We start from the raw sequence: 12,403 nt of genomic DNA, 5'->3' as shown, positions 1-12,403 counted from the left end.
CCCCCAAAAAGTTGATTCTGTTCATCTGGATGTAGTGTTTTCAGTGGGAGAAACATTTCGTCACTCATCCAAGTGATTTCTTCAGTCTCAGCTGACTGCAGGTTTCCCCAATCTTATAAACAGTACTTTTGCAGAATGGCTGAAACCAGCACCACTGAGGGAACACTGGGATAGGAGGTCTTCGATCCTCAACCCCTCGGTAGGCAGCTCTGAACACTGCATCCAGAACACCCTGGATTTTGTTGAGAAAGTGAGAGATGTCATTATGGAGGCAGATGAAACCGTGGTCTTGTACGATGTTACATCTCTCTTCACTTGCATCCCAGTCACAGAAGCGTTGGAGGTAGTCCTTAAGAGATTACAGGATGACCCCAACCTCAGCAACAAGACCACTCTCAGCATCGACCAAGTGTGTTTGCTTTTGGAACTGTGTCTTCATTCCACCTACTTCACATTCAAGGGTCATTTCTACAGGCAGAAACATGGGTGTGCCATGGGCTCCCCAGTTTCACCCACCGTGTCCAATTTGTACATGGAAGAAGTGGAAAAGAGGGCTTGCTATCCTACCCTGGAACACCACCAAGCCATTGGTTCAGGTATGTGGATGACACCTGTGTGAAAGTCAAATCTCAGGACGTACCACATTTCACGGATCACATTAACTCGGTGGACCAACACATCAAATTCACCAGGGAGGATATGAAAAGTGGCAGGTTAGCCTTCTTAGACTGTGAGATTTCCATCAGTAATGGGGGACATCTAAAAGCTGACGTGTACTGTAAACCTACGCATACAGATCGGACACAACGGTTCGGGAGGCAGAAGAACATCGCATCAAGAAAGTCCTGAGTAAATGTGGTTATCCCATCTGGACATTTGTCAAAGCTGGAAAGGCACCTAAAGAAAGCTCCAGCCGATCCAGGAGAGAAGGACAACCGCTGACTAAGCGAAAACCTGTAGTGATCCTGTATGTATCAGGAGTATCAGAGCAGTTGAGACACATTTTTTCTAAACACCGTGTCTTTGTAGCCTTTAAACCCCAAAACACACTGCACCAAAAATTGGTCCACCCCAAGGATCGGGTCCCCTGACACAAACAGAGTAATATAGTGTACGCTGTTAAGTGCATGGGGATTGCCAGGATTTATACATCAGGGAAACCAAACAACCTCTGGCGAAGCGGATGGCACAACACAGAAGAGCTACCTCGTCAGGCCAGGACTCTGCAGTCTATTTACACCTACAGGCCAGTGGACACTCTTTCCATGATGAGGATGTACACATCCTGGACAGGGAGGAACGCTGGTTTGAATGGGGAGTCAAGGAGGCCATTTATGTGAAAAGGGAAAGACCATCTCTGGCAATCGAGGAGGGGGCCAAAGGGTCCATCTTTTGCCATCTTACAAGGCTGTGATTGCAGCCATTCCCCAACTCTCTGTGAATTGTACTCATGGCCATTGATCAGTAGTTGTTGCTCAATGGTCATGACAATTTGCATCAAGGGAACTGACCTCACAGCCCATTGTTCATTCAGTGGTGCTAGTTTCAGTCATTATGCAAATGTACTGTTTATAAGAAAAACCTGCAGTTAACTGAGACTGAAGAACTTGGAAAAGTTACGAAACGTTTCTCCGACTGAAAATGCTACGTCCAGATGAACAGAATCAATTTTTTGGGACAAACTTGTGACACACATCAGCCTCCAGTCATCTCAGGGAAAACGATGGTGGATGGAGCAGTATGCATTCCATGACAGTGAAAAGGAAATGCACAAGACTTCTTGGAAGTTAGATAATGTGATAAACAAAGGTAACATTAGAAATACCAAGTCGTAGCTCACACCCGGCTTCTCAGAATCTTGTCCAAGACATTTGGAGTGACTGCCGCGAATCACCATTATCAGGAAACACAGGACCACCATCATAATTTCTGTTCCCTTCTCTCCTGATTGCAAGTGGCAGTAAACAAAGTGGATAGCTTGCAGTCATAGTTAAAAGTTTTCTTTTAATATCAGAACATGGTTTTTAAAAATAATCTGGTCTTTAGCAGCTTCTAAAATAATTTAAATATAACCTCAGGTGTAAAATTGCACACAACAGATTCCACTGTTTAATTGTTTATTTAACAAAAATGCAAAATAAAATAAACATTTAACATGTTTAGCTGGTTGAGTCTAATGATGATCTACTCCAGAGAGGACTAGCAAGTCTTTCCACTAATGAATCTCACTACACAAGCATGGACTTTAAATAGTTAGAAAATTAGTCGGTTAACCAAAAGCATTCGAATAGAAGCACCTGGCTGCTGCTTTCCTTTTTAATGGCAGCAGTAAGGTGTTTTTAGCGATTCACTTACACCTTCTGCATTTGGCTTAGCTTTTCTTAAATAATGACAGCGCATTAATTCATATGTTGTTCACCTGAGGTTATATCTACCCAATTGTTTAAAAAAAAAAAAAAAAAAAAAAAAAGACCAGACAATTTTTATTATATTTTTATATGTAAAACCTTAGAATTGAAAGGTGATGATGGGACAAAGCAGTGTCAATAGGAAGAAATGCTAATGGCAGAACACTTGATCACAGCATGGACCCAAAGGCCACATTAAGACAGTAGAACCTAGTGAATATGTAAAATGTTGTCTGGGATGCCACTGCACAGATTTCCCCTGGGGGGCAGGCACACGTGCTGCTTCATACTCTTGTTTTATTGTGTCACCAAGCCAGTGAGAAAGTCACTGTCTGAACAGAGCCTTATCCCTTGTACTTTCAGATGCAATGACTGGAGTGGATATAGCAAATCCAAATCACAGTTTCTGTACTGCAAAGATAATGCAGCCCAGAGCCTCTGACATGGTCTCCTTGTTGGAGAAGAACTTAAATTCTGCATGGTATGATAAACTAAGGGCTTGAGGTCAGTCAAGAATGACAGATTCCCTTCAAGTGCATTTGTAAGGCTGGAAAAAACCTGGAGATGAATGCCATACCAATATTTCTACAGCTAAGGTCCATTCTCCTTTTGAGCTGCCACAGGTCCCTGTTCAAGACCCTGCAGGGAGTAGGGAACCAGACTGTTGATGGACACTTGGGTGCCACCAAGAGGACCCTGAGCTCTGACTGTTTGACCCTGTGAAACATTATTGAAGGAATCAGGGGGAAAGCGTAAAGAAGGTGGTGTTGGTGAAAGCATCCAACACCAGGTCTTTCCATGTAAAAATAAATTTCCTGATTTAAGTTTTAAGAAATACACAAAGATACTAACTCGATTTATCCATGTGACATTTCATCGGATCCATTTGAACCTCATGAAGGATATTAAATGGTAAATTTTCAGTTTTTGATCCTGCTGATTAAAGACTGTTCAGTGTGGGGTTTTATTATTCGCCACAGTCTCAGTGAAATGAATAAACATAATTAGATATGGAATCATTGTTTCCTAGTACCTGCTACCAAAGCTCACGCTTAAGCCTAAGTCATTTCTTTATCATTTTTTAGCTGTTATTTTACACTGTTTCAAATCAAAGGTCCTGAAATGTCTTCCTTGTAAACTTACATGTTGTAACAATTAATTTTTGCAGTACTTTTAACAGGAAAGTTGAAGTGAATGAAAATTAAGCCTGAATAATAATTTTAAAGAAGGAAATAAAAATATGGATTCTGAAATAATGTGTTACAGACTTTCTCCTTGCAGTCCATATTTTAATAAGGTAAATGAATGTTTTTGTTAATAATGGTATGATAGCTTTAAGAGCAGTATTTTAATAATCAGCCTTATGATGAAAGAAATTCTTAGGATAGCATGATTAGTGACCTTTTCTCATGACAGTGTCTATAACTTGAGGACAAGTCTCCTTCAAGCTCTACAGAGACAAAGTTGCATTGATTGGGCCACATGTACTTCTAAAGCTACTTTTGAATCAGGCAGAGCTTTTTTTCATTTCATTTTTTATTTTGTTTCACACGTGGTACAGCAGTAATTCATTTCCTATACACAAACCGTCCTTTCAAAAGTCACACTGTTTTTGAACAGAACTCCCATAAATATCAGCTTCTAGATTATCCACACAACCAATCACAGCCTGAGAACACAACTGTGAGCCAACTACAGCTTTAGACTGATAGGTTGCAGCTTGAGGTAATGAAACTTCACCTGTTTAGATGTTTGGTGGTTCCCTCTCAGCTAAGCAAGAGAACACTTAATTAGCATGAAATCAGCTTTGAGTCACAAGAAGCCTGCAAAAAAGAGGTAATAAGAATAAGGACAAAATAAAGAACAAGCAAAGGTTAGATACCGTAAACGGTGTCATTTTAGGAAGGATGGCGTGTGGGAAGAAACCAGTGTCACTGGTCATTAAAGAAAACATTGAAATGAAAGTGTTTTCTTCCAAGGAGCCCTGTAAGGTCTTGATAACACAGGAAGAAGAGGAGGAATACAGCGTTCACCAGGTGTGTCTTTTTAAATACTTCACTGCAAGACATTATGTGTGATTTATAAATAGTGCTGACCCCATCAGGAAACTTTTTGAAGCTCATATGATGAGCAGAGTGGTGGTATATCATAATCAGATCCAATATCTTTTGACTAACCTCAGAACTAACATATAAATACACCTTAAAGGGTTGACGTCCTACTTCTAGACAGTACAGAGAGGTATTGCTTTAAATACTCACCAAACCTGTTTGGTTTTACTTTGTATGTAGAACTGTAGATGTATAGATATTGTTCTGCGTTTCCATTCAGACTTTACTTTCACTTGCACCTTGCTGGTACTGGGATGGAAACCCTTTTTCAATTTAGAACTGCTTTCATGGCATTTTTCAACAACATAATTGCTGCAGATTTGTCAGCTACACTCTCTTGTTCTACCACATCCCAGTTGGTGGCATTTTCTCAGTTGGTACCAAGTGCACCAAATGTGTTAGAAGATGTCTCCTACATCATACATGCATACATTTTTCCAATCTTCTGTTCCTGAATCTTTCTGGGACCATGGAAATTGTGGCCTCAGTTTCCTGGTCTTAGCTGATAAGAGTGGCACCTGGTGTGGACTTTTGCTCCTGTAGCCCATGTGCTTTCTCACCTCTAGCATCAACAAGACATCTTCATCTTCAATTTTATTTATACAGTGCAAAATCACTCTTAACAAACTGAAGACTTTCATTGAACTGCCAAATAAACAAATTGGTACTGTCTTTCTGGCCAGACACATGGCAGCACTTCTGCTATAACTTTGTTTGAATCTATCAAAATAATAATGCAAACATTAGTTATTGACTGCAAGTGAAAATTGTTTTCTTTGCGAATAACTCTCACTGAACTAACACAGACAATCACTCGACGCGTTTGCCATCATTAAATAATTTCTTTGCTTTTTAAAGAACTTATTTTAATGTTGCATTCAACAACAAAGAAATCCTCTTGAACAAAAAAAACAAAAACTTAAAGAGCCAAACAGCATTATATTTCTTTACGCCGATATAGGGATGACGTGAGACGCAAGTGGCCCTCTGGCCTAAAGGAAACATGTATAATGTAAATGGAATGAACAAATTTGAGTTTGTTAGAAAGATATGATTCCACTGCAGTGCAGTACCTTTAATACCCACTGCATGTTCTCATTGGTGTAATAAAATCTTATGGTCAACAGTATCAATCTGTTCTAGCCGGACAAGCACAGAGATGAGGCCACTGTCAGAGGCCACCATTTGTAACCATTGCTTAGGCTGTTTCTGTACTCTGAGCTCTGAAACCTGACCGAAACTCTTCAGATAAGTCATTTTTCTGTAGATGATTAGCTTTACTACTACTCTCTCAAGAATTTCTGATATAAAATTGATGAAATTCTGTTGGTACAGCTAAATAACAATCTGCTGTCAAGCAAAAAGCACCAAGTTAGACTACAAGCCACAACAAGATCTAATTGTTGGAATAACAACAATCAGTGTTGCTTCAGATACATCACTGAAACTGTTCAATCAAGCAAAAGGACAACTGAACCAGAGCCAAAGCCATAATTTCAAAACACTGTGATTAATCAGCTCTCATCATTGCAGTGAGTAGAATTGTTCTGATGTTGTAGTGGCTCCACAATGTTGAAACTACAACTCATGTATTCAAAACAACAATGGTGTTTTGCTGCCTGATGGTTAATGATGCGGACTCACATATTCTTTTGTTGCATCATTTGTGTGCTCATACATAACAAGCCAGCTCCTTGTCCTCCTCTTGTACACAGCGATACATGGCGAGTCCTCTGTTCTCCAACTCCGAGGAAGCCCCTGAGCAGCAGGTCCAAACTCAACCCAGACACCAGGCTGAAACAGATTCCCCAGACCAGGAAGAACCTCACTGCTCTGCTGTGGTCTGCAAACAAGAAGTAGAGATAGAGCTGGAGGTTAGTAATAAGGCAGAAGTTATAAACCACTTGGTAAGAAAGTAAGAAATTTGTAGTAGGAAAAAAAGACATCCCATGCTAAATAGCTGGTCAGGACCTCCAGGAATGGGTTTTTACTTTACTTTATTGCTTCTCTACAATGATCATCTTATTTGTATTCCTTTTTTTTTAGTTCACATTTCTTGTTTTTATTCACCCTTCTTGTTTTTCCTTCCTGTAGGTGATTCCTTCTATCAGAAAGTCAAAGAGTCATCCAGCAATGGTAAAGTCAGGGAATCCTTTATTCATTACTGATATGTCATGACTCTTCATAACATATCACCGACTCAGGCATTTGATTTGCAGCCTGGACTCTAGAGCAGGGATGCTGCATACAAACAGTGAGAGCAGTGCAAACAGTATATAACTATATGGTGCAGTGGTCCAGTTCCCCTACTGGAATTAGAACAAAGCACAGCAATGTTAATTCAAATCAGTTCATACCAAATCAGAACAACAGTCGCCTCAAGGAGCTTAAATTGCCTCCCTAACATTGGTTAACGTGTGTATTATATGAAATTGGTTCTTCATCCCAAACCAGGCGGACAATAAAAAATGAAAAATGAATTAGACATCATAAGATTTAAATAAAATTTCCTTCAGAAAATATTCACAATTCACACTTTCAAGTGTATTAAAAAAGAACTTTTTCTTTCTACATTACTACTACTACTACTTTATATTTTTATTGTAGGCTTGACCTTAATATTGATGAATCTGTTCATCTTTCTTCCACAGTGTCAGAAAAATGTTGACTTCAGTCTCCAGCACATTATTTATCATCAACGATTTAAGCTTTTTAATCAAAGTTCAATCAGTTTTTTCAAACTTTATTTTCTGCCAAAATGGAAACCATATTTCCCATTTCCTGCACAGTTTTGCCCCATTGTAACTTTAGGATATTCTCCTGTTCGTGAATCCAACATGTAACACTGAGGGTTTATTCTGTGTATTTCAGCCATATTCTAACAAAGCTGGTCATCTCAAATGGAAGAGACTGATTCCTCAGAAGAAAAGCCTGGTGGTTAAAGACGTGGTCTGTTTACCCAGAGGACACTCTATGTCACAGCTGGACAGGTGAGTGTTTATGTAGGAAAGAATACCATAAAATCTTATTCAAAATGCCATTTTAGGTCAGTGAATGTTTGAGTAGCTCCCACTGTTTCTAAAGTGATGATTGTGGCAATAAAAGGTGTTTACATAGCTCTGTTTGAATCTACTCTACTGTTCATAACATTTTTCAGTGAAGTAAATGTTATTTTCTGTTCTTCCAGACAAATAGTTCCAAAGAATAAAGACCAAGCAGCTCTGGAAGCCATGATGATGACTGCTCGCATCACCATTGACCGCAGCTGGTCAGCCACTCAGGTGAAGGGTCGACTGGCGATGCTCTTTCAGGGGCACTTTGTAAAACAGGCAGGACAAAAGTTTTCATTTACATATCTGCAGGTGGGTGTGAGATGTGTTCTGCCTGAGGTGTCTTAAAGTCTGTTCATTTTAGTACACAGAACATTGCTGAATGTGGTGGTTGTTTCCAGTGTGTGCAGAGCTCCAGAGTGCTGTTTGTCCCTGACACCCCTTCAGAGGGCTGGACTGGAGAGCAGGTCCTCAGGATCTCTGAACATGGTGCTTTATATATCCTGAGCCACCACGACTACTCAGAGGTAACTACTGCTGCTTCATTACTAATACCCTGATGTGATCATTATAAAAGTAGGACTTGGATCTGATACATTTTTATATTTCAAAAGCCATAAAGACAACTTTGTGTGTTAAGATTCAGTTTAAAGATAATTTGGCTTCTGTGAAAAAACAGAAACGACAGCAAGTGTTTAAAATGGCTCATGGACCCCTGGACGCCTTGTTCCTGTGAACCGGGGAACACGGGATCTTTAATTATTTCGTTTATTTCTCCAATCTGCTTTAGCTTTGCTCAGTCTGCCTCCATTTTGTCTGTAGTTTATAAAGTTCTCTTCTCCTTACAGACAGAATCTGAAGGGTCAGCAAGTGAGACACTTGTGGTAAAAAGGCAAGAAAACATTTCCTGTGAATACACATTTAGAAATGATTAGTGACAAACTAAATAGCTGCATTATCTGAATTTGTGTGTTGTTTTTTTTTTTTTTTTTTTTTTTTTTGGGGGGGGGGGGGAGCAGCACAGACAGCTGCCAAGATGGTAAAAGTGAGCTAATAATCAAGCCTAGCATCTGCAGGGATACAAAGAAGGTGAGTTTGGAGGATAAAAGATAAAAAAGTCAATCCTAAATTCAGTTTGTTGTATTATTATTATTATTATTATTATTATTATTATTATTATTATTATTATTATTATTATCTTTGTCTCCTGTTAAACTTGCATCTTTTGTGCGCAGTCCACTGTTGACCTGGACACCATCCTGAGAGCGTTCAGACAGGAGAACGTAGATCCAGGATTGAAAACTCACATCCAGGTGAGGCGGACAGATCTACTCCACGGCGCTCTGGAGGTGGTGAGGAGGCCCGACTTCTGCTTCAGGGCGACGCCTGTTATCTCCTTCAGTGGAGAAGAGCCCGACAGCCACGAGGCCCCTGTCAGGGAGTTTTTCAGGTCCTCATCATTTCCCTGAAATTATTGCTGGAGCTGATGGCTTCAGGCATAAAATAAGTTGTATGGTTTTCTATACTGAAGCTAATTTATTCAAACTCTGATCCAACATGACTGTATGAATTTCATCAAGATTTAATATTCACTTTTTTTTGTAATTGGAAAACTGGCTCACAAAAAGATCTCCACATGGTAGCATGTAGTCTATAATAGGATCATATTCTATACATTTTGGGGCTGCAGTAAACAATGTGAAAATTGTGTCAAATGCTCATCATGATTGTTCAGGATCCCAGAAGACGGTGTGGTAATAAAACTGATTGTGTTGTTTGATCAACCGTCCAAAACCCCAAATATGTGAACAGATGGTATTTACAGCAATACAAAATGGAAAGGTAGCAGCTGATTTTTCTTTTTTTCTTTGATGAATGACATAATAATGGCATCTAGGTTTCGTTTTCGTTTTGTTTTGTTTGTTTTGGTGCTCCACCATTCTGAGAGAAATGTTCAGTTCTTCTGAAAGAGGTTTCTGCCAAAACACCAAAGCATAAAGGTGTCATTTGTTAATTCATGTCTACATTTCTTCTCATGCAGGCTGATGCTGCTGGAGCTGCAGCACACCTGTGTGTTTGAGGGTCTTCCAGGAAGTCTGTTCATGACCTGCAACTTCACAGCTCTTGAGGAGAGGAAGTACTATGAAGCTGGGGTTCTCATTGGCTGGTCGCTGGCTCAGGGTGGGCCTGGACTTTGTTGCCTTCACCCTGCATTGTATCAGGTAGAGTCCTTAACTGAATGTGTGCTAGTGTAGGCACTACAAGAATTTGTCATACAGTATTGCCTATTCTTTGCGAATGTGATATTAGATTACTTTTTCTGATGCCCTGTAGCTGTGTCAGGTATTACCAGCACAATCTTTGTCTGTATGGCTTATTTTACTGTCACAGGTGATGTGTTGCCACAGTATAACATTAGAAGACTTCAACTGGCGGGACATTATTGATACCGAAGTCCAAATTCAACTGAAAGAGGTAGCACACAAGAAGAAAACTCACAACTCTAATTGTAACATATTTAAAAACTTGATATACTGCTGTACCTGTGTTATTATACATGGTTAGTTTGGATAACGATGATCTTAATATAAACCAGTTATTTTATTGATGGATCGGTCACACTGGAGTAAAAATAGGATGGTAACCTCATAGCTGCACCAACCCACTGGTTGCCCAGAAGTTGGTTGTGCAACAACTTGTGAAGGAATTTCTTTTACATATTTGTGAGGTTCTGCTTGGACACTAAAAATAACTGGGAACTGTGAGTTTCTGTGTAGTAGAGAAAGCAACGGATGACAAAAGACTTTGTAACTGCCAAATGACCCTATTCAATACAGTCTGATAGCAGACTGCATCTTACTGCCATTCAATCACCCTCCTGATGTGTGATAGTCCCTTTGAACACAGGTCACAGACCTGGTCCCTGTCTTAAGTAACCATTTCGATGAGATTGTGAGATCACTGCATATACCATGGCAATTGTAGTGGTTTCCTAATGTGACTGTAGCATAATTACAGTGCTGAATAACATCATCTTGTTTCTGCCTTCAGCTGTAGAATGATGAACTGTTTGTATGGCAGTTTTTCCCCCCTCACCTTTAAACTCTTCTCTGTATTAAACCCTCAGTCCTGTGTACATAATTGCCTTCTGTGTGCCGCACACAAATGATGTTCCTCTGCTCTCACAGCTACATAGTTGTACTGATGTAAAGCTGCTGTCTCCCAGTCTGTGCGACTGGGTGTCACGCTGTGGGATCCCTGAGATCTGTTCAGCCAACTCTGATGAAATGCCAGCCATTTATAGTCGCCTGGTAAAACACTACATCTACGACAGGTAGTGCACACACAGAAGCATACGTCATACACATGGTGTCGACAGTTTCAACTTGAGCTACATGCAAATGTTGCCCTTTCTAAATACAAAAGTTAAATTTAATCCACTTGTTGTCCTTCAGGGTGACTAAAATGATCTCCCAGTTTACTGAGGGGCTGAATAGCTGTGGTGGGCTGTGGGACATGGTTCAGTCCCACTGGGAAATTTTTGCCCCAGTTATGACGAGTGCACCGCAGCAGCCTCTGAGTCTGGAAGAGTTCAAGCAGCTTTTTACCATCAGCTTTAGCACTTCAGATGCCCAACTGAGGGCAGATGAGGAGGCCACAGCTGGACACTGGGAAACAATCCTCACTTTAGTGCGTGGTAAGGTTGGAGGGTGTGGTGGAAAGAATAAAGATGCTTCTAGTGTTTCAGGTTAGATAAAATATGTCTCTGTTTGCACAATCAGACGGCAAGGCAGAGTTTTCCTTTGAAGACCTCCTCACCTTCATCACAGGAGCTGACCGTTTGCCTCCTCTTGGCTTCCCCAGATTCATTTCTCTGTGTTTTTACTCTCAGGTTGGTGTTTAACATAAAAATCCTTAAAATCCTGCCTTTAATTGTGATTCAAATTCACAAGAATCACCACCAGCATCAACTATCCAAGGTGATAAAATATAGCTCCTTTTCCTTTGTCAAGAGATGAATCTTTGTCACATTTCCCTCACTATTCCTTTTTTTTTTTTTTTTTTTTTTTTTTTTTTTCCCCCCTCTCAGGATGCCAGCATGCAAGATTTGCGCCTGCCTCATGCCGCCTCCTCTTCTCTGGAGCTCTACCTGCCAAGGGGAGTGGCTGGGGCTGTGGACCTGCTGGCCCTGTTAAACAGAGCTGTGCACAAGGTGCTGCGAGACGGAGAGGACAACTGACGAGAAGTGATGATGAGATTATGAAGAGAATTCCCTCTCACTGGAGATTAAACGTTTCTGTGTGATGTTAACAACATGACTAAAAGGACGCAATTTGCTCTGTGTGCACTTTGGTGCTGGTGACACGATGCTGTAGATTAGACCAGTGTTTGTATTTTGTAAAGACCTCAGTCTGATGGTTTTAAACCGTGTAGTGTTTATAATAGAACCTGTGCGCATTTTTTGATAAGTAGAATCATGTATTTTAAAAGAACGGGAAGGAATGGTACTCAACACACAAGGTCTTAGATGTTTTTGGCAGGGCCAAGTCAGAGTTGATGGATCCATGTTGAGTTTATTTGTTGATGCAGATAAGGTGTGTTTTCTTTCATTAATTATTAAAATGGCACTTACGAAGAGCACATTTAACATTGAATAGCAATCTATGTTTTCACTTTCTCTTGTATTTTCTAACAGCTGTTGTTCTTGATATTCTGTATATGGGTATAAATCTGCTTTAAATTCACAAGTTGAATAAAGTTTCATTTAAAAAGAATTCTGAAAGAATAAATGATACAAAGAATGGCCATTACAAATGGTTATCTCTTTATTCAG

General features: G+C 40.1%; 1 protein-coding gene across 1 annotated transcript; it reads left to right on the top strand.

Moving 5' to 3' along the window:
• The first annotated feature begins 4,315 nt into the window (after nt 1-4,315).
• LOC146688989 (uncharacterized) lies at nt 4,316-12,324 on the top strand. The gene is made up of 15 exons (XM_085436898.1): nt 4,316-4,444; nt 6,235-6,393; nt 6,614-6,655; nt 7,391-7,509; nt 7,707-7,881; nt 7,971-8,096; nt 8,418-8,461; nt 8,589-8,658; nt 8,805-9,019; nt 9,611-9,791; nt 9,961-10,044; nt 10,758-10,903; nt 11,025-11,266; nt 11,352-11,461; nt 11,660-12,324. Exons 1-15 carry the CDS (start codon nt 4,316-4,318, stop codon nt 11,807-11,809), a joined length of 1,992 nt encoding a protein of 663 aa, XP_085293024.1. The 3' UTR covers nt 11,810-12,324.
• The last annotated feature ends 79 nt before the right edge of the window (nt 12,325-12,403 follow it).

This window comes from Copadichromis virginalis, linkage group LG17 (assembly GCF_057382275.1).
Source record: "Copadichromis virginalis isolate Kocher_CV1m ecotype Utaka linkage group LG17, C_Virginalis_male_GT1.1, whole genome shotgun sequence".
NCBI lineage: Eukaryota > Metazoa > Chordata > Actinopteri > Cichliformes > Cichlidae > Copadichromis > Copadichromis virginalis.
The sequence above is the reverse complement of the archived record's forward strand: the minus strand, read 5'-3'. Positions and strand labels throughout refer to the sequence as shown.